The following is a 23,666-nucleotide window of genomic DNA, read 5'->3' as shown; positions in this document are numbered from 1 at the left end:
TTCCATGTTACTTTGAAAAAATCCTCACCTTCTGGGTTCAACACCCATTTCCTGTCTGTATCTTCAATACTTTACTTACCGGGTTCACGCCATTCTCCTGCCTCAGCCTCCCAAGTAGCTGGAACTACAGGCATCTGCCACCACACTCGGCTAATTTTTTGTATTTTTAGTAGAGGCGGGGTTTCACCATGTTAACCAGGGTGATCTTGATCTCCTGACCTCGTGATCCAACCGCCTCAGCCTCCCAAAGTGCTGGGATTACGGGCGTGAGCCACCGCACCTGGCCTGAAATGTGTATTTTTAAGACAACTCCTGCTTCCACTAAGAGATGGACCTCAGGCTACCTGATCACTCATCAGTGATTTGTACAAAGAATTTCTGAATTCAGGAACCTAAAGTAAATGAATTTTAAAGCCCCAAGAAACCCTAATATTAAAATACAATAAGAAGAAGAATATATTTTTTCTTTTTAGTGAACATATATGATATTCATATGATATTTATATTCAAGTTTAAGGCATTTATATAATTTGATAAAATCACTACATGTGATTTACGTGTATTTTATGACCAAAATTATATACTTTATATTTTTTGGTGAATTCCAAGACGATGCTTGGAAAAATAATAAAAAGAGCTGTTGTATGACTGTTGAACCTCCGAGGTAGCCTGAACTCCTTCCTCCTTAAACTTTCTATTTCTTGCACACATGCCTTAGCTCTGGTTGAGCAGAAAGTTAAAAGTTAAGTAAAAAACTGAAAAACTGGACTTTATCAATGTGCCCAGAGTTTACAGAGAAATTAAACATAAATTGGAAGCCACAGACAGGGTGAAGAGAGCAGCACTGAGAAAAATATACATATAAGATGTCAGTCATTCAAATATTGTTTCAGTCATAAATATCCCCTGTGAAATCTGATTTGGATCTGAAACAGAATGCACTTCCTCCTCTGACCCTAACCCTGAATCCACACTTACTCATATGTATTTTCCATCATCGGTTGTACTCATGTTTCCCACAGATGATCTAATCAATGGGAAAACTGTATTGTTTCAGGTCATTACGCTTCACAACTGCTCTTCCAAAATCACTGAATGCAGCTGTGCAGCCATAGGTAAAAGTCTCCTTGCAAGCATTACAATGATCAGCCAAGAAGATAACTTAGCCTTTGCATTAAAATTTGTGTTTTTAATTTCAATAGCAAGCTTTAAACTTTATCTCATCACTAGATACTAACCTTGTAAAAATCACTTTTCTAAGGTTGTGTCTATGCCGTATAATGCAGTTACTTTTATTTTACTTCATATTATAGACTCTACATTTCATTATAAGCCTTATGTATGACTTCAGCTTAACAAATGTGATAATTTTTCAATGTGATAATTTTCATCTATTTCTTTCGTAATCCTTTTTAACTGTTGATGGCCACATGTTCTTAGGTGTAATTAAATCAAATCCCAATGACTAGAACTCCCCAGTATCTGCTTCTCCAGATAAAGCAAAACATATCAGTTAACCACCTAAATTCAGCTCTTATGCTTCAGTTGAGGAAATTATGTAAACTGCATCAGAGATAGAGTAGATGAGAAATACAGAACTGAGTTTCTCAGATATTTTATGGGAAAGAAAATGCCGATTTTTATCTTATTTCTTCTTCATTGCAAAGAATCAAGTGCGGAATGTGTAATCTTTTCTTCTCCATACAGATTCCACTCCAATATGGACCCTTAAATGACTCACAAATCAGAAAAATCTAATTTAAGCATGGTTTGACTAATTTCACTGGTGATCATCACAAATCTTTCAAACTCACATCTGTTGAACATTATGTATGTGTTGTCCAAATTTTGATTGTGTGTTTTCAGTTAAATACCTTAAAACATGTCAGCATTTTAACGAAGGAGATAAGCAAACATTCTAAGGGAAGCATTCTTATCAGATAATTCTGCACTGTTTACACACACAACTTGCTAGAATGATGTTAATCATTTTGGTTCTGGTACTTTAATTACCATTCCTGTAACACAGCCCCATCTTGAGAAATTACTCTTCTGCATTTATCTTACAAAAGACAAAGATTCTAGCCTAACTAGAAATGTAGATGGCCTCCCCATACTGGTTTGTTTTCCCCCAATGTCTTTTGGCTCTTTCTTTTTTGTTTGCATGGCAAAAGGACAGAAGGTAATTCTCAGGCTCTTGGCCTGAGACCTACAGTTGACTGAAGCAAACATGGGTAAAATTTCTAAACCTTCAGTTAAACTATTTTTCTAATACTGTATTTTTTTTGTTTTTTTTTTTTTCTTTTGAGGCAGAGTCTCACTTTGTAGATCAGGCTGTAGTGCAGTGGCATGATCTTGGCTCGCTGCAGCCTCCACCTCTCGGGCTCAAGTGATTCTCCTTCCTCAGCCTCTCAAGTAGCTGGGAATACAATAGGCACAGGCGATGATGTCTATATATATACATATATATATATACACATATATATATATATATATTTTTTTTTTAAGTAGAGATGGGGTTTCACCATGTTGGCCAGGCTGGCCTCAAACTCCTGACCTCAAGAGATCCATACATCTTGGCCTCCCAAAATGCTGGGATTACAGGCATAAGCCACTGTGTCCAGCTCTAATACATTTTTGAAACTGCTATGTAAACTTCTACTTGTTAAAACTAAACTATAGATTACATTAGTATTGTCAACAATTACTTGTTATTCATTCATTTCCTATGAATTATAATGAATTTAGGTACTTGCTATGAACTGAGTCATGACCCTCCACCCTTCAAAATTCATAAGCTGAAACCCTAACTCCCAATGTGACTGATTTGTAGGTATGTCTTCTGCAAGTTTACTAAGGTTAAATGAGGTTATGTGGTTGTGACTTGAATCCCATAACACTGATAGCCTCATTAAAATAGTAAGAAATTTTTCTCTTCTGCCATATGAGGACATGGAGAAGGCTGTGCTGTCCTCAAGCCAAGAAAAAAGCACCACCAGAAACTGACTTTTCTGGCACTTTGATTGTGGACTTCTCAGCCAGAACTATGAGCAAGGAATTTCTATCGTTATCTAATCTGATATTTTGTTATGGAAACCAGAACAGACAAATACAATACTGAAATTATATCTATCTTCAAAATACGATTGGTTGATATTATGACAGAGTAGTATTAATTTGAGTTCTAACTCTACTAAAATTTTAAGATTTTAAAAAATGATAATTATTCATTGTAGACATCTGATATGCCTTCTAGCTCTTCTCCATTATAATTCTAATGCTGTTCCATTATTTTACTTATTTTATTACCAAACATATACATTACTTGAACTCTAACATAAGAACGACACCTTTCTAATTCACAAGGCTTTCTAAAGATTTAATAATTACTGACGAGGCAACAGGAATATAAGTTTTAAACAAGAATAATTAGAAGAAACTGTCATTACTAATTTTTTTCAACGTTGAATATAATTCTATGAGTTGTTTAGATTTCAACCCTGTGAATATATTAAAATGTAATACATCAGATTGTAATGTCTTGTGTTAGTTCTTTAACTTATAGGATTATAAGTGTTTATTATTCCAAAACAATGTTTCATTTGTAATTACGATGGCTAAGTATTTGGAGCCCAACCTTACAATGCAAAACAATTCTTTCCATTTTGTAGGCAATGTGCGGAGAAAGCTCTTATTTTTAACTCTATATTAGTGAAAACTTTCCTGCAATTCTGGACTATAAAGAATATTATTGCATGGTTCAGAAAAAAAATAAGCAAAATCAATTGCCCTTTGACATCTTAATCGATGCATTTTTGAGAAACAGTCAATTGCTGCATAAAATTATGAACATTACCTAACTGTCTTACAGATTTTAAATCTGGCTCACACTCCTCATTCTAAACATGGACAACAGATTGTACGGAATCAACCCTTGCACCTCCCTCAAACCAGCAGTAGTATTTATTCCCATCTGTAATGAGAGCTTAGGTTATTTTCTATCTCTTTCAAGATTTTAGAACTTCCAGATAATGTTCATTCCATGGAGGAACCTGACAGCCGCCCCCTTAACCAAGTGATCAAACTCAACATCATTATGAATGAGTCATGTCAGCATCTTCTATCTTCTGACGTGATACAGTGAGAAGAGAAAAGCATCACTTCTGTCTTATACTTGCCAAAAATATATTCCCTGAAACATATGCATTAAGAAGAAACACGAGACAGGGTCATATTATAAGATGTTCTACCTAATTATGGGTCAGAATGACAACGAAAGACTAAGGAACTATCCCGGACTGGAAAATGTAAGTAAACAGGACAGATGAAAGGTGTGATATTGAATTGGTTCCTGCCAGAAACAAGTATTTAATGCTTTATTAGAACAACTGGTAAATTTTGAATATGTGCTGTTAATTAGTAAATAATATTGTATCAATGTTAATTTACTAGCTTAAATAATTGCTGTAGTCAGGTAAGATATTACCATTTGAAAAAGCTGGATTACAGAATAGCACTTTGCAACGTTATTTATAAGTTTGAAATTAGTTCAAAATAAAAAAGTTTAAAACTTTACCAATTTGATCACATTTTACAGATGAGAAAATCAAAACTTATTGTTTCAGGGCTGTGTTTAAAATAACGAGAAAATTGCTACTTTAACCTGGAGTTTCTGCTTTCTGATCTTTCCACCATATAAAGCTTCTGTCAATATAGTTTTAGAAAACTCTGCTCTATTTTCTAAGAAGATAATTTGCTTTTACTTTGATTTGAAGATTGTATGAAAAAGATACAAAATCACAGAGGTGCACCAGGTGTCCTCATGCAAGCATTTGTTCTTGGATCTGTGAGTTCTTCCTCTGTGGTAACCACCTCCACAGCTGTTGGTTAGCTTTGGGATTTACTGCTATCCACTATCATAGGGTTACCTGCTTGGCTTATCAACCAGACTGTGAATTGTATGAACGAGTTTGTTTTTTAATGCTTCTATCTAGCACATTATCAATCACAGTAAAAGTATGTGATAAATATTTGAAAATAAAAAGGAGAAAAACAAGAAGAAAGAAAACACAGAGGGTAGGTTTAGCAGCATACAACAGATTTTCTTGGATACAAAGTTAACCATGTTTGTACAAACTAGCGTTTCTCTCAGGTAATCAACCTAAGGCATATAATCAATATAAATCATACAAAACAATGAGGACCCAATTTCTCCCAATATAGTCCTTGCCTACATATGCTCAACCCAGTGAAGTCTCAGTGACTGTCCTGCTGCTTATCCAATTCTGTCGTGTATCCTGGTGAGTCACGGAGGGCTGCAGATCCCGTGACTCTGTATCTATGAGCAATGCACATAAAGCCTGTCCAAACAATTACAGTGCACTTTGTAGAGAAAAAACTCAATCATCATTTCAGTTTATATCTTGTCCTTTGCACCTAAAACCTCAAAATAAATACAATGTTAAAACACAGCTAATATACATTTTGGGAGGCAGATCACACGAGGTCAGGAGTTTGAAACCAGCCTGGCCAACATGATGAAACCCTCGTCTCTACTAAAACTACAAAACCCATCCAAGTGTGGTGGTACATGCCTGTAGTCTCAGATACTGGGGAGGCTGAGGCAGGAGAATTGCTTGAACCGGGAGGCAGAGGCTGCAGTGAGCTGAGATTGCGTCACTGCAACCCAGTTTGGGTGAGAGCGCAAGACTCCATCTCAAAACAACAAGAACAAAAAAACACAACTAATATAGACTGTATTTGAAAATGTTTGCTGTTTTAATCACAAAAAAGGAGGCAAGTAGACTGCACATAAATACAAACATGGTTAAAAAGGCAGAATTTTTAAATGATTTTGATCAAAATACATAGACAATCAGGAAATGTGGAGTCCAATCTAGAGTATCTAGCTCAGCTATAATCAGGCAAATAACTGAAAGTCCTCCATTCTGTCCAACTTTTAGCTGTATAGTTAAAGCCTTCGGTAATTATAACCTTCATTTCTGAACTAAGATGACTTTTTAAGATAATTAGCCATATTAAGCTGAATAAATAGTGGGTTTCCGCATTTTAGTGGCACAACCTAACATGTTATTTACAAAATGGTAAGAATAAAACAAAATGACAATTGATTCGTTTATTAGAGCATTATAAGAGCTAAAGATAACTGCCAAGAAGTATTTCTAAAAATCTGAACTTATTTGCATCTGATAGAGCTGATCCGTGTCCAGATTTCTTTTGAAATCACCAGGAATTTCACACGTCTATCAGCAAACTGACAAAGAACAAGTGCCTTTACAAATTAACTCTGGTTGTAAAGTTACTATGAAAATGGGGTTTCTACTCATTACTAGAAAAAATAAACTGTCTTTTTTTCTTCTAAGAGTTGACCTGGTGTTAGGCAATCTACATTTTCAGAGGACACTTTTCCTGTTCGTCTTTTCTCAACAAAATCTATAACCTGTAAATGTTACTATGATGACTATGTTCTCTCCTGTTGCTCATACTTGGCATTCATTATTGACCTTTTCTGTATCTAATAAAAAATTTTCCAGTTAAGGAATCTAATTTGTAACCCAAGTTTTTTAAAATAAACACAACCTATTTTCAATATGAAACTTTCTTTTTGGAACACTGAATGTATCTTTAGATATCAAGAGGTAGATAATTTCTTGGTGAGAGATACAGCTGAAGTATAATTAAATGCATTCAAAATGTTCACCAATACTTCCAAGTTAGCTTAAATTTAAAGCAAAGCCAATCCTGCAAACTGCATTTCTATGTATTTGATTTGTACTGGGGTAATAGGTATAAATTTTCCCTGAATAAGCTGGGAAAAAAGGGGAGTAGTAAAAAAAAAAAAAAAAAAAAAAAAAGCAAGAGTGATGTTAACAGCTAGGGGAGCGATTGTGGAAGAGGCACGGCACGAAGCACACATTTCAGTGAAAGTAATGGCCTAGGGCACAGCGATCAGCTGGCAGCCCATTACAGTTAGGAAAGATGAAAAACACTTAATACCTGGAACAGAGGCTGAGTGGTTTTGTAGACAATTTTTTTTTTTCCGTCAGATAATTAGGGGACAAGGGGACATCAAGTGAGTAATGCCAAGGTGAGTAAAAGACTGGGCTGAAAAAATGCAGTGTGATCCAATGAAATGGGTGGAAACTGTGACCTCCTACGTACCGTAAATAACCACGGGAGGGGTGATATAAATGAAATGGAGAAAAGACAGGATCCTCCCCCCTTCCTTCTTCCCATATAAAAACAAGAAAACAGGCATGATGGTAATTAAAACATACATGCAAGGAAAGGGGCACTATTATTTTTTAAAACAGAACTCAGAGTAACACCCAAGGACTCCTTCCTTCAGTCTATACATTTAGGGTCAGGGGTTTATCAACTTATTTCACAAGAAAATGTGGGAAGCTAATGACAAAGGTTGCACCATCAGAGTCTAGCATAGCCCAGAAGTCTGTGCCCTGGTGGTTCCTGAGTATGAGTTCTAGAAGCACTCCTGGTTCCACTCAACAGACTGTTCTACTTTGGTCTTTGGTTATCATATGTAAAAACCAACTCAGTAAACTACCTAAAATAATATGCTTGAAAGCCATATTATAGCCTCATTATCTTCAATGTCTTAATGACCAAATTTTATTGACTGAAGAGTCATTTAATTGATCTTGCTGCTCACTTGCCATTAACATGGACTCGAAATTTGAAAGTCTAAAATAACTCACAGGCATAATTTCTCTAACATTTGAAGTTCTTCTATTAAGGATTGAATTTTTTACCCATTAATTAGATCTCCACCATAGTTTAACCGTATATAAATAATTTCTAAAAGCTGCATTGTTCAGCACCCCCAGAACAGACATTCCTATAATTAACTGGAATAAATATAAACACTATTAGAACATAAAATAATATTGGCTTTCATCTGAGGAACCACACAGATAACACTTGACATGTAACAAAATAGATGATCCACAACTAAGTTAATTTATAATATGTAGTGAAATATAAAGTATAATAATGTCTAGAGTAATTGAATGTCATAAATATTTTAATTGATTTATTCAGTAACAGAATTGAATTGTGGATACCGTTTTTCTATTTTAGAGATTAGAAAACTTAAACTTAATGATATTAGGCAACTTGCCTCCAAGTTATACAACTAGTAGAAAGTGGTAGAGCAAGAAAATAAAAATGATGTCAATTTGACACATACTGTAATTATCCATTATGTGATCAAGTTAAGGTATAAAATGTATCAAAGTCATCACCCATATTTTCCAAATTACCCAAATAGCTAGATTGCATTAGGATGACTAAGAGTGTGACCATCTAACTAGCCTCGGTTGAATATACATCTGTGAAAAGCACTGATTAATTAGGTTCTTTCTTTTCTTTCTATGATTATCTGCCCAGTCATTTCTTCACATCTTCTTCTATAACTTTCAGTTCTTTCTGTCCTATAGACATATCTGGGCATAGACATCACCTCCCCAAACTAACAAAAAAAAAAAAAAAAAAAGAAAGAAAGAAAAGAAAAGAAAAAGAAAAGAAAAGAAAATGTGTCTATTTACCCAAGTAATAAAAAAATGTACTTAAGTCAAAGTTGTTATATCTCTGCTTATTCAGACCACCAAATTATTAATAAAAAGGATAATTTCATCATCTCAAATACAAAATCTATAGTACTCAAGTTCTCTGCCACTTTTTTCCAAGGATATATGAAAATTGTTCCTGTAAGGCCTTGTATTTGTCTCTCTTGTCTATAAATTCTCCCTCCATCTCAAATTATGTTACAGCCATTTTTCTGTATTTTAGTCAATTTTTAAAAAACTTAAATCCATTTCCATCCTGGACAATTTACTATGAAAGGCGACACTGAACTCCCAATATACAGCATGCAAAAGATAAACATGAACTAATTTCTGTCATATAAACATAAGTGACCCTCTTTGATTACTTGAAAGGGAAGTACATAATGTTTCTTGTTAACTACACAATTTCTCTTAGAAAAATAACACCGTTGCCCAGTAATTTTGTATGTATACGGAATTTAAGTAACATAGGGGCATATCTCTTCATAATTTTAAATGGACTTATAGGAGTTTTATGGAATAAGCATTCTGAATTATTATGTGAAGGTTGTGAAATTCAAAAGAAGGGCACTTAAATTTTAAAACTATATTGATTTTTTAAATGTCAACTTCACCCAAGCAACTCCATTTAACACCAAATTAAATGGCATTTACTTTGGAAACATTTTTGCTGCTTTTAGAAAATTTTACATTGTCACAAAATATGATTTTGCTTAATAACTATTACTTCCTTTTATACGTTACTTGAATATTACAGATCTGTCCATTTAAGAAAGTTAGATGACTGTGTTAAATGTCCATTAAAAATGAATGAAATTAAGAGCTAGTTTCCTAATCAAATCCTGATCATTATGGTTACTCTTCTCAATTTCTTTATAAGAAAACAAGTAAAAAGAGAGTGAGACAGAAATTTAGCATATAAAAGTATAGTAAATATGATGGTGTTACTGGTAGAATGGCTATAAAAATATATATTTGTACACAAAACACCTCTGTATTTACATAAGCTTAGGTAGGAAAATGCTATAACTGGACCAAAAAAAAAAAAAATCCTAATTCACATCCCTAGAAGCCTTTAACTTATTAATATCCTTTTGTTTACAAGGCAGTAAAAGTCAGTATTTATAAAATATAGAGACATTAAAATGAAATAATAAATATAATACAGATTACCTTGATTGATGTAGATGTTCATCAACAAAAATAATTTTTGCCCTTACTTAAGGTGCGCTCAAACGAAGAAAAGGACCCATGGAGTAAATCACCAAGATTATTCCTCTACCTTCTAAAGTTGAAAAATTGATTTGTAAATAAACTCATTAGGTAGCTATGCTTCATTTTACCAGGAAGACAAATATAGAACTGACAGAATGAAGTGTAAAAATACAGAGGCACAGATTTCTTGCTAATATACCCTATTTAGAAAACCTTCACCAGTACTCAGTACCAAATTGAGAGACTCAGTAGGCCTTTACAAATATTAAAATAACTGAACCAGAAGTAGACCAGGAACTGGGAACATGATAGGTCAAATGGCAGAGAAAAGGTCATGCTTTCTAGAAGCACCTTTTGGTTCAGGAAGTTCTGCAATGAAAATCTCCTTCTCAAATATTCAGACAGAAGGAAGCTGTGAGAAACAATGTCTATCCAGCTAACACCTGGTCACGCAATAAATAAATGCACCATGAACTGCCCATCACTTGTCTGATACCGTTTCTAACTGACATCTGTCCACCATCATTTTTAATCCAAAGGAAAATGTTTAAAGCAACCTAAAATACACACACACACACACACACACACACACACACACACCCCATCAAAACAAGATTGCTAAGAAAAGTGGGTTTAAATGGTTCATAATTTAGAAACATTAGGCTCAATAGTTTCACTTTGCAGTTTTTCCACTGCAAGTATGAGGGAAGGATATCTAAATATGAATGTTAGCATGGACATCATTTTCACAACAGCCCAAAAGCAGCAGCTGAAACCAACTGGCTATAAGAACCTACCACTCTTCATTTTTTGTGAATAGTCTTGCTCTACTTTGGCAACGACAGTTTTATCAGTGTGTTACAACCATGGTAAACTAGGGCTCTGTAGAATCCTCATCTGCTTTTAGGAATGAAGCATCATTCCCTAAGATACAGCTTCACTGTAATGAGTATTATACCCTGATTACAACTTCGCAGTGGCTATCGCCAAAAACCTTCATTAAGTCTTTCATAGAAATGATGTCTTGTATTTATCATCCCCATAGCAAAAAATATATATATATATATGTGTGTGTGTGTGTGTGTGTGTGTGTGTGTGTGTGTGTGTGTATAGCAGTTTTTCATCCAACCACAGACATGGACAATAATCATTTATAACTTTGAAAGGTCACATACCCTACCTTTCCTACATAGAGGGGGTCTGAACCCATGTATTCCTCCAGCACAAAGAACTGATTCCACACCCAGCTGCGCTTGGTCCGGGACCTCCCTGATTGGAAATAGGGCTTTGATCTGGACCTTGAGAGTTCCGCTTGACTCATCCCAGAAAAACACAGGAAAAGAGCTATTAGCTGCAGAAAATGGCAGAACTCCACTTTGCCCAACTTCATCTTTTTTTCTTCTTTCTTTTTCCTGTGTAAGAAAAAAACCTTGACAAGAGAAAAGGCACAGTTCCAGTTGGCTTAGTAGCTCTTGCCTCCGGCAGGGTGTCAGCTGGGAGTCCAGAGATAATAATTTGTAGAGTGTTGGATTGGAAGAGGTCACCACTGCTGAATAGCCTTCGCCAAAGAATGGTGTAATAAGTACCTATCAGAACAAAGAGAAGAGCTGGTGTCAGGAACCAAAACACATAGTAATAGTTAGCATTTATTTACTAGCCTACTATTGATTTTCTTAAGACTATACAAATTTCCTAAGATTATACAAATATCATTTTTGTATAATTAAAATATTAATTATATACTTAGAAAATTATAATAAACATTGCTATATTTGTGAATTACATAAATACAGCTGATGCAGAATTATCTTCATTTCATAACACTACTTTAAAGTATCACTTTTCTTCTAGGGCATTTTATTTGAGCATATGGTTTATTTTACACAAATGTAGCAGCATCATTTTAAAAATTATTTTAATGTTAGCCTTTATTTTTTTTATTTTATATTACAGTGATTTTCATTCGTTGGTATTAGAATGTGAAAGCAAAGCAACTCAAAGCAGAAATTTAACCAAATGGGAAGGACATATGCTGGTTTAAATCTCTTCTGTGAAACTGGAAAGAGAAATAAAGAAGTATGAGGTGATGCAAAACTGGTTGATTGATTCTGAGTCACAGAACACCAGCTGTTTTGATGTGTTCTGATTTGATTGTGATCAGCTGAAAAGCTCAGTAGTTTCCATTTTCCATCCTTCGAACTTATTGTCATGTATGCTGTGTAGCATGTTAGCTTATGCTATTGCACTGCGGTTACTTGCTATTTTACAATTATTTATTGAGCATCTTGAAGCATGAGTTGTGCATAGTAGGGCCTCCCTACATAAACATTGATAGAACTGAATTACGTTGACCAACAGAAGAGTAAGAAAACTCAGCTGTAGTTGTGAGGCCCATTCATTGTTGGCATGCACCCAGGAGGTGCTTTAGCAGAAGCATGGAAAAGCCCTTTTATTCTAATGTCTATTTTTTTCAGTTACAGAATTCTGATTATGCAAGAGATATAAAATCAGCTACAAAACAAACTTTCGAACACACCCTTAAAACACAGAGGAATGAGAATTTATGACAAAGTGCTCACTTAACTCACTATGTTGCACTTTGGTTTATGAATTCATTTTACCTCCTATAAATAAATCAACAATAGAATAATTAAGGCAAAAAAGTATCATTTGCCTATTTCTGTTTTTTGGGGGGTTTTTTTGTTGTTTTTTTTAGGGAGACAAATATAGCGTTGAGAATATAAAGCCAAAAGCCAAAAAATGTCTCCCCATGAAGGCAGAAAATGCACTATCCTCATAAGCTTTTCAGTCTTTCTAACTGTCCCTTGTGTAAGAGGAGTGTCTGTTATGCAATAAAAAAAAATACTTTTGATAGTCAAATTTAAGAAAATACTATACATAGTAAAAGAAATGTGAAATAAATATATACATATATACAAATTTATCAAATTTTTAAATAGTTAACACAACTAGAACAGTGTCCACTGACTTTGTGCAATGAACTGTTAAAATGAATGCATACATTTAAAAATATATATCTATAAAGTTTTGATATTCCAGAGGGCATTTAAGAAAAATCCAATGTTCATCTAATTATTGTACCTGAGAGCCACCAGAATGGTAACTCTTTTTAGAGCACATTAACTGCAGCCTGTGCAGAGAACACAATCTCCCCAAATCCAGATACCCTATCCAAGGATCAAAAATAAATTTATTCCACTTAGAAACCACCCTAGAGCGCCAGTTGTTCTAGACTTTGACTTATAAAGAACAAGTAACTTGGGATCATTCCTTGGTGTTTCAATATAGGTACTTTAATTAAGTTGAAAGTTTATTGTAGACAGGTCTGACTAACCCACCTGAAAGGCATGCTTCCTATAGTTTAAAAAGGCAGGGAGGTGCTGAAATTTTGATCTGGGCATGGTATACTAGCGTAGAGATTAGTCCAGTAATGAGACGAGAATCGTGAAGAGTGGTCTTCAGTAGGAATGGCTGACAGAATGGGAAGGGGCAAAGTCATGTAGCTTCTTCCTTCAACTAGCGGCAAACCAGTCTCCTGGGGATGGGGAGGGATGGTTTAGAGTTCTGGTCAGATGGCTGAGACAAGCATGTGAAGCCTGTGGCCATAGAACAGTTCCAGTTTCACCCACTCTTCTCAAGAGAATGAATTATCTCTTAAAGACAATGACATAAACACTTTGGCTCCAGATAATATGTTTTTTAGATGCAATAGAGCAAAATTATATCATTTAGGCTACTTTATGTTTTGAGTGGATGTGGTAACATTGTTTCAGAGAGTGACAATACATTCAACTTCTAAAAACCTAAAGAGCAAATGAGCTTCTGGAATTCAATACTTGAGGAGTTAGTTACCAGTAGACTGTTTGGTGTCTGCATCGGATAAAGATTCAAATTCCGGGCCAGTCACGTCTTAACTATCTAATCTTGAACAAGTTCAATTCTAAGAAGTTCCAGAAATAAAGCCTTAAGTCTCTCATCTATAAAACAAAGATAGTAATAATGGCACCTACTTCATAGGATTAAATGAGCAAATCATGAGATGCCAAAAATAGTGCCTGGCAATCAAAAATGTGTTTTTAAACAGCTCTTGGGATTATTATCATATTTTTAGTTTGAAACTGGCTATGTTAAAATTAGTTTATGGGTTGATGTTAGTTTTCACTGGAATGTTATCTATGTTCAAATGTTTTAGACAACTCTTACACCAAGTGAAAGCATTTTGATAGTTGTAGTTGGTTCCAGAGAACCATATGGTCATAAATCAAAAAATCAAGATGAATACAAAGGCGCCAAAGTGCTATATATAACTCTTTATTTCTTAAAGGCACGCCTTCTGTAATTTTTAGAAATCAAACACAAATATCAGAACTGGAGAAATTTATTTTAGTTCACTAGGTGTTTACTGATGAGGAACAAAGCACACAGTCTGGACTAGGGATAAGATCACAGGATTCACTGTCCTACGAGCTCCACCACTTGCTGTATGACCTTGGATCGCTCTGGGATTTTATTTTCCATATTTGCAAAATGAAGCAGCTGAACTCAATTATCTTATAAAGTCTATTATTTTTTCAGGACCTACTTTTCTACTTTCTGACAATTATGTAAAATTGATTTTGTTAGCTCTTTTAAAGCTGTGATAAAATACATATTGTTAATAATAAAAGATAATGGGGGCTGGGCGCTGTGGCTCATGCCTATAATCCCAGCAGTTTGGGAGGCCGAGGTGGGAAAATCATGAGGTCAGGAGATTGAGATCATCCTGGCTAACATGGTGAAACTCTGTCTCTACTAAAAATTAAAAAAAAAAAAAAAAATATATATATATATATATATTAGCCGGGCATGGTTCCACACACCTGTAATCCCAGCTACTCAGGCGCTGAGGCCCAAGAATCGCTTAAACCCACGAGGTGGAGGTTGCAGGGAGCCACTGCACTCCAGCCTGGGTGACAGAGAGAGATCCCGTCTCAAAAAAAAAAAAAAACCAAAAAAAAAACAACAACAAAAAAACAAGATAATGGGCAGAATGTAAAAGAAACATTTGACTTGCTTATAAAATGCAACATTCACTTTAAGAAGAGGTGTTTAATATACTCTTCTTGCTCTTGAAGATTATTTCTCTTCCATTCAACAAGACTGGGGATTTATCAAACTAGCTAGAACATATAAGAGAAGAGATTTACAGAACATGGCATGGGTGACATTAAAGTCATTGAAATAATGTCTGTGAAGGGAAGATACTTGATAATTGTACAACTCATTTTAATCAAGAGTTTTTAAAAGCAGCTAGTACAAACATAAACCTTGATGAAGAAGGAGACCCACCCTATCGTTGTATCTGTAGCATCTAAGACTGAAGTAGGCACATAATTGACATTCGGAAACTATGCAATGCTCACTTTCATTATGATCAACCTCATTTTTTAATATGAAAAGTTAACCATATAACAAGTCAAGACACAAATTCCTTGGTAAGTCAACCATGTTCATAAGTCACAATCACTTTCAAGAAAATTCCATTATATTTCTCTGCAGTATTTGAAGTATTTGCCAACCTCTTGAGCTAAATTATCTTTACCCTGATCCAAATTCTACCAGAGTGCACAAGGATATTTAACTGGCATTGTGTATATTATTAGAGGATGAAATTTTCTTTTTTGAGATAAATGTACCTGTCATACCCTTTGTGGAGTGCACTTCGAAAATCAGAAAATAGTGTGTGAACCATTGTGATCTGAAGTGACGATGTTTCGTAATGTGTTCCCCAGTATTTTTGGCAGTAACCAACTCTGCCAGGAACATATGTCCTCTATAGCAGCGGAAGAGTCGCATGGCCTCAGGTCAGGTGTCACCTTTCCTTATCAGTCTTTCACGAATGTTTGCCTTCCTTTTCAATCAAATCTCATTTTCAAGAGAAAGGTGAGTATAGCAGTTCAACTGATTTCATTCTGTCCTGAGCTGGGTATCATGAGAGAAATAAGGGCTCTGAAGCATTATTTTAAAAAGCCTATAGTTCTTTGTGGTTGTCAACCTGAAGTAACCCAAACTTAAACTTGAGAATTTTGTCATATATTATATAACCTCTTTATAAGGCTTTTTATATTCTCACAAATATCAACATGTAGAAAGCCACCACAATAACTTTTATTATATTTAAATGAACTTGAGTACAGAGTAACAAATTGTTGACTTTTCACAATGGATTATACATTGTCTCACAAATCTGTGCCCTAAAGCAAAAACATTGCATCCCTCTTTAGAAGTCTATGTGGTTTATCTTCTCTCTTTCTTCTACCTCCTTTCCCATCTGAGTTTCATATACAGGAGTTAAAAACAAGATTCACATCAGAAAAAAATGAGTACCCTGCATCCATGCATGTGGTTTGGAGAGTTGACCTCGTCACTATCTCTAGTCCTTTTTAAAAGTGCAGGAAAGAATATAAAATATGCATAGGTATACAGTTGAAAGAATGTCTACAGATCTGTATCAACTTTTGGACAGTAATAATATGGAACAAGATGGAACATTTCTGAAGAGAAAAACAAGAAGAACAGGTTATATCTGAGGAGAGAATGGCACAGAGGTAAATCACAGATGTCTGAGGGAGTAGTGGGCTACTTGATAAATGATTAATCTGAAAAGGAAAAAAAAATCTGATGAAGATTTAAAATGATTTCGTTTACTCTGATATTTTAAGGCTAAAACTTATATTTTAAAAAACAATTTATAATATTTTCCCATGTTTTACAAACTGAAATACATGAAAATCACAAGTAGTACTGTGATGAGTATAACAGACCTTAATCATCAGAATATAAAATGAAACACTGAAAAATATATTTTGAACAAACTGAAGCAAAAAGAAAAAAGAAGAGGTAAAAATCCCTTAGGCAGTATTTACTAAATCAACATCATTTGATATTAAATCGCTTGATCATGCTACCATTTTGTTCCAATTATTTTTGTTAAACTAAGTGGCAGTGTATTAGTTTCAAGTAGACTGTTTATTATCCATTTAACTTTAACAGCTAATGTTATTTTACCAAAACAAATTCATTACTATAAAGTTTTCTTGGAATTTCTACTCCACTTGACATCTCTAGGAAACCACTTTTAACAGGTCAAGTGACTATTGTGCTCTTAATCAAATGGTGTTTTCATACTTATAAACAATGACTAAAGGTCCTTCTATGCAAAAAAAAAAAAAAAAAAAATACTGTTATGCATTAGCATATCAATTACTAATCAGCAAAACTGCAAGTCTTCCAGAACCTGTTCCATTTAAAGTCAGCATGCTAAAAACATAACAAGTGTACATCATATTTAGCCACTGCACATTAACATATCACCACAAGAGTAGTTTTAAAAACATGTCTAATTGCCAATTAATTCATATGTTCTAGACTGCTTTTTAAAAAAGTGCACAGTGCTGTATGCTTTCTAGAAATAACATGTAATATAATATCTATTTGTTATACTAAAGGAAATATAGGATTCTTTTTGGTTTTGTGGCACTCAAAGTTGAACTGGAATGTTTGTTGCAGTCCAATATAAATAAGCAACAACTTATCACAATTAAAGACCACATTCCACCAAAGTTTCTCTAAATTCGAGGCAAGGAGCAGCTGCTCATACTCTCTGCTGTCTGGAGTCTGCCTCAGATTCAGGTCTTCTGAAACTGTTTTGAAATATACTTAATATATACCACACTAACACACAGCTTACTGTCAATTGGTAACGCTGATTTAAAGAAGTTGTGCCTCTCTTTTAAAAATTGGTATAGTTTATGACTAGATGGAGCATGGCAGTCCGAAAATAAATTCAATTATTTGCATTTTCTAGAAAAACAACTGTAGGAATGACATTTGAGGACTGTCAGTGTACTTAATAGAATAATCTACAAGAATCAAAAAATCCATAATGGTTGACTGACAAACACCTCCAGAATCTAACTGATATTCCCTGAGACATTTTGTTGGCTGACCTATGAAACATAATAGTACAAGAAATCACCGTCGGAATAATAGCAACAAAATATAAAAAATCTTGTTGACCTATTGGGAGTAAACTATCATTTCCAAGACTGCTTTAAGGATGAACTACATTTAGACAGCAGCATGTTTTTAATGAATCTCTAAGTAAGGTGAAAGATGCACATGTTTAAACGTGGAAATGACAGCATTCCACAGCAAGGGAACTATGCAAGATATTACCAATGTTTTAAGACCAACCTTCTATTTACTAGTGTGTTTGTTTGTTTGTTTGTTTTGTGTAGTCTGGGAGAAGAACTCTGTTTCTTTTTAGGAATTCCTTGGGTATTCAATGGTTTTATTTAAATTCAATGAAGAGATTGCTTCCTGATTCATCCACTGTCTTCTCTGAAGACTTTCATTTGCTCGTGTCCCCAGTACAGCTTCCACCTGTTACCACTGACGTCCTCCCTGTGATTTATCCCAGTCCACAAAGTTAGAGTAGTCTGCTTTGTGTAAAGGGTAGTACTTATCCGTTGTTGCTTTTGCCTATTTTTAATGTAGAACCACTTAATACATTTTTGGGAATGCCAAAGGGGGAAAATATGTTCTAATTCCCTCCCATTCATGACTGAGCAGATGTCAGAATACAACACTAGAGAGAAAATAGTCCGGGACAGAGTGTTTTCAGCGCTGAAGCCACACTTTATTTGGAACCACAACACTACCAGCCACACTATTCAGGACAGTGTCTAAGACATAAATAAAGAGGAGATTATTTCAATACTGAAGAATGCAATAGTTTGGTTTTCATTAGGGTTCATGTTAGAGGAAAAACATTTTAAAATCCTCAAATTCTGCTGCTCCTTAAGTTTGAAGATTCCCAAAGTGGTGGAACCACAGATTGATGACATGTTTGAACTGCAATAGAGGTTAAAAAAAAACAAAGTAGCCCTTTCTTTACTTTGAATACAATGGAAATCTACAGATTCCCAGTGAAATGCCCAAGGTCACACAGCTAGGTACTGATCCAATAGCCATTGCATAACTGGATGTAATGAGTGTTTTCAAGTATTTGTTAAAAATTGCTCATTCTGCTAATGAGTGCTTTTGCAATGTGTGATCTTTGAAACCATCTTTCCTAAAAGCCAAACAAAGTAGATTTGATTGTACTTAAATTTTTATACGACCATAAGTTTTAATTTTCTAAGGAGGTAATGGTAACCATAATTATCATATAGAAGGGCAGAGAATGCAGACTAAGAAGAAAGGGTGAAGGAACCTATTGTCTAGGGTTGTATGTTTCTATCTTACAAAAAAATGAAGTGTGAGCTGTATCCAAATTTAAAATTGCTTTTTCCCTTCTCAACAACTCTGGAATCCAAAAATAACTTCCTACTACATTATGACACAAGGTAGCTAACTATTTCCACTGAAATTTAAACAACAGCCTAGCGAACATTTTAGAAATAGGGTACCAACTCAGGACAGTATGTTAGGACAGAAAAATCTATATATGGGGCCATTTTGTTTGGCAAAATAAGTATCATTCCAATTGTACCCTTTCAGTTGGTGACATAAGTCCTACATTTTGAGATGACTGCTTGCTCCTGATATTCCCATTATAATCATCCTAAACTTAATGTTGCTATCTTCAGTTTCCAGTACAGTCATATATGAACATTAATTTGTTTCATCTGAATGCCATTTAAAGTTTAACATTACATTCAATAATTTTAATTTTGATGAAAGAGCCCTCTCTTTTCTACTTAAAAGGTATAATTTTTTACATTTTAATTAGTGAGGCTGGGGACTCTCTGTGATACGTGACTTCTCACGTAAAGAAACTGTGATCAAATCCATTAGCTCCCCGGGCCAGATAACATTACAACTACAGACCACAACCTCCTACTGTTAACTGGCCTAAATATGCAGGCAGGGGCCCTGGAAATGAATCACATAGCCTGTAGTGTGCATCTGGTTATCAAACATAGAAAGAAAACTTCTCAAAGTGGATTACAGACTCAATTTCAACCAAGCACAACCTCTGCCATGGGTGAAACGAATTTTTAAAAAGGGGAAACAAGAGTTTATAATTAACTAGAAGAAGCCTTTGTAAATTAAAAAGTAAACAAAGTAACAAGGTACAATCTTTCTGAATGATTTATGTAATAACAAAACGGTAAAATTATATCCAGAGAGTTTTTTTATAATTTATTCTTACAAGAAATCTTAGCTGTATCAACTTTAATGTTTAATTTACCCTTGTATTTACCTTGTGCCACGTGTGATTTATGTGACTTCAACAAAAGTCATCAGGTTTCAATAAACACTTTGCAAAATAGCAGAAAAGAGATTCTACCCGAATGAAAATCTATACTATAATCTGAAATGAAGATATGGACAGATGTCTGCATATTCATTTGCACTGGTAATTTTATCTGTGAGACTCACAGAATAACAAGGGGGAAGTGCTTGCAGGGGTATCTTTCTGCAGAACCAGCAAATCCCCAGAGGAGGCACTCGTGTATTGCTGGTTACAGCTAGATCCTCTCTGCTTGTCAGACGCTGGGGAGATGGTCACACACAAGACTCTGATCACATGTCTTCTTTCCTTGTCCTCAGCTCCCCTTTATCACCCCACCAAGTAGCATCTGATTCCTTCATCCAAGGAAGAAAAAGCTTCCATCTCAATCCCTTTGCAATCAACTAATGCATGTTAGTTATTTTAGAAGTTCCTGAAACTTCCAATTTAAGCTAAGGCTATGAAGCCTTCCAATCAAGTTAAAGACATTTGTGTGTGTGTAAAAGAGAGAGAACCGTGATGTGATACAAGCTATCAAAGCAATAAATGTAAAACCTTATAAAACCCAGGAAGATTGGAATCATTCAGCAATAAATATCCACAGCACAGAACAATCTGTGAGTTTAGTATTTTATAAAGTATTTCCGAAAGATCTGACAAAAAAAAAGTATTTGCTCAACACAAAAATGTATTCACTTCCTCATATCAGTACACACTCTGAGGAGTTTATATCAGCTTTGCCATCAAAAAAGCAAAATGCTGAATAACAGGGAAACCAGTAAAGAAACAGTGCCCGAGGCGAGACAGTCATTTGATTTTTAGGCCAAGGAAGGCTGAACAGTGGCCAACTCCGCGTGCTCTCCACCCTCTCTTCTTCATTGGATACTAAACACTAGAGTCAATTCAAGGGTAAATTGCAGTAATATAGATGCTTTACAATTATCCTTTTATAAGAAAGGAAAAAGTTCTGTGCTATTAAATCAATAAAAGAAGACTTAAGAAGAGTTGTGAGTCTGTCAAGTGATTGTTAACACAATTCTAATGACCTCTTGCAGCCCTTAATTACAATAATATCTCACGTTGTAAACGCACAATGCCCTTTTATTAAAGCTGCAAACCTTAATAGCTTTTAGCAGGGTGATGGTCTGTGCCACTGAGTATTGTTTTCTTTATTTTTCTTTCCTCAGACAGACTCGGCTAGCTTTCCCAGATAAGACTATTAACGTTGGATGTTACCTAATTGCTCTGCTGCCCCACTCCATATTAAACACTAACACAGAAGCAAGACTTTCACAAAGTTGCCAGTCTTCCTACCTGCCTCAATTCTTTTGCATTTTAATTCATATTGTTCCAAATAGCCTTAAAAAGAAAGAAAAGGATTCTTCATGCATTTCCCCTTGACATATAGTAACAAGAAAATATCTTAGGTAAATCAAACTCTAACTAGTTCGTTAGGAAAGAAGTAATTCTTGGTGAGTTACTGAAAGCTTCAAATGTAATTTTTTTTTCTTAGCTCTTTTCTCCCCTGACAATTTGCCTTTATTAAGACACTCTTAAAACTATTTAGATATTGTGTCTATGCAAACTTTCCTTTAGCAAAAGACTGCTACTGCTCCTAAACTCTTAAAATACACATATTTTGTGTGAGGTGTTATCTGCTTTTAAAAATACATACCATACTTGTCACTTGGCAAGGGCCATATATTAACAAGTCACTTACATTTTTCGGGTTTTTTTTTTTTTGTATAAAGTTCTGTTTATCTACTTCTGTATGAAAAATGATCTGAACACCTGTCTGGTAGTTACAGAAATTATGAGGACAAGTCTTACATAAAGGTCTCACTTAATAAACGATCTAGTAGAGGCAAGATATTTATTGCAAAGCAAAAGATGTTATAAGTACATTCCTAGTTCAGTTTACAGATCTCCAAAGCCTTGATACACCCAATCCTTGATGGTTTCTCAACAGCTTGCCATTTGCCCAGTGCTGGGTGAACTCATTGCCAATCTTTACTCACCTGAACTATGACATTTAAGAAATCCGTAGGGTTAATGATCTAAAACGTGAAGTGGTACAGAACAACGGGTCTTTTCTCATTAATCCACACTGGAAGGTTGAATACCAGCAACTAGCAGTGTACCATGCGCACCCATGAAGAAGTCCACCATGACTTCAGAGAAGCAGGGCGCCCTTTTCCCAGCGCACACTTAAGGTACTGCCAGGCGAAGGGGACGCAGGATGCAGATGAACCAGATCAGCAGAATACTAATTACAGAGGAAAAAAGCAAGGCACCCCGAGGTGAGCTCCACCTTCACGAAAGGTAAAAGGTGTCTAGAGCGGATGGTTCAAAGGACTCCTGCCCACAGCGGCGCAAACCCCCTTCCAGCCTCAGACCTCCGCAGAACCCGGCGGCACAGCCGGCGCGGAATTGTGCCCCCATCAGTCCGAGGTCGAGGGAGGAGCCTGCTTGTGTTCCTCTTTGAGGAGAGTGCTCCAGCCTGCCCATGTTTGCCGCTGCACCTGGAGAGTGCCGGGATTTGCTCTTACCCTCAACTACTACTCCTCGTGTCGCACCTGGTGTCTGTCAACACCCGCTTTCCGGGCCAAACGCCCCCGGCTCCGTCCACAAGCCTGTCTTGCCTTGCAGAGCCACGTCTCACGGCAACACGCAGTAACTTGGGGACGCCAAGGGAAACTCCGCACGGACATCCCCGCCCGCTCTCCGCTCACTGATTAGTCCTGCTTCCAAAGGCGCACAGCAAGGGCGCACATCTGCCCAGCGGCGCCTCCCCAGCCCCGCGCAGCCAGGCACACTCACCTGGGGCCTCGCTGCCCTCCCCGCGGCGTCAGACGCCAGGGACCCGGGCGTGTGCATCCGAAAGGACGTGCGCTCCGCTGCCGGGCTCCCGCGGGCTCTTGGGGACCCAGTGCGCGCAGCTCCGCGCGCGGGGCAGACTGGAGGCACCGGCTCGACACCCGCTCGGGCCCGCCCGGCACGGGCTCCTCCTCCAATCACAGCCCACTCCGCGGCGCGCGGGGACCCTGCCCCGGCCTCGGGCGCCCGGGGCCCGCTGTCTCCGCTCGCTGAAAGGGGCCCCTCCGCCTCGCCCGGGCGGCTGAGACGCAAGGTCCGGAGCCAGCGGGAGCGCGCGGCCGGAGAGAGGGCGAGAGGGCGCGCGGGAGAGCAGCAGAGAGCGCGCTGGAGCCGGGGCCGAAGAGGGAGGAGAAGAGGGCGACGGTGGTGGGCGGCGGGCGCCCGTTGTCAGTGCCGTCGGAGGCCGGCCCGGGGAACCACTGAGACTTCCGCGCCTCCCAGAGACCCGGTTGGGGCTACTGGAAATGAACGCGAAGACGGAGCCGCTCGGCCGCCACGCGCGCACACACACACGCGCGCACCCTCGCGCACCCTCCTCCACCTCCCGCCTGACAGATCTGTACAGATGGATTCCTTCGCAGGAAAATAAAGAAGAGGGGTGAAAGTAGGAGGGGCTGCAGCCCATCCATCTCTCCGCGAGGCATTTGCATCTGAAAGCACGGAGCTGG

The 23,666-nt window shown here is 36.7% G+C and overlaps 1 protein-coding gene across 3 annotated transcripts in view; it reads right to left on the bottom strand.

Moving 5' to 3' along the window:
- The window catches only part of CDH7 (cadherin 7), a 135,807-nt gene extending 112,344 nt beyond the window's left edge, over positions 1 to 23,463 (bottom strand). Inside the window, exons 1-2 of one of the 3 annotated variants that reach the window (XM_021930206.2) lie at positions 22,942 to 23,463; positions 11,002 to 11,407 (exon numbers count right to left, since the gene is read on the bottom strand). In XM_021930206.2, coding sequence (XP_021785898.2) covers positions 11,002 to 11,211 — 210 coding nt within the window. In that variant the 5' untranslated portion in view covers positions 11,212 to 11,407; positions 22,942 to 23,463. The other 2 variants (XM_021930207.2, XM_021930208.2) reach the window with 2 other exon arrangements.
- Positions 23,464 to 23,666: the final 203 nt, after the last annotated feature.

Source organism: Papio anubis, chromosome 19, assembly GCF_008728515.1.
Source record: "Papio anubis isolate 15944 chromosome 19, Panubis1.0, whole genome shotgun sequence".
Classification (NCBI taxonomy): domain Eukaryota; kingdom Metazoa; phylum Chordata; class Mammalia; order Primates; family Cercopithecidae; genus Papio; species Papio anubis.
The sequence above is the reverse complement of the archived record's forward strand: the minus strand, read 5'-3'. Positions and strand labels throughout refer to the sequence as shown.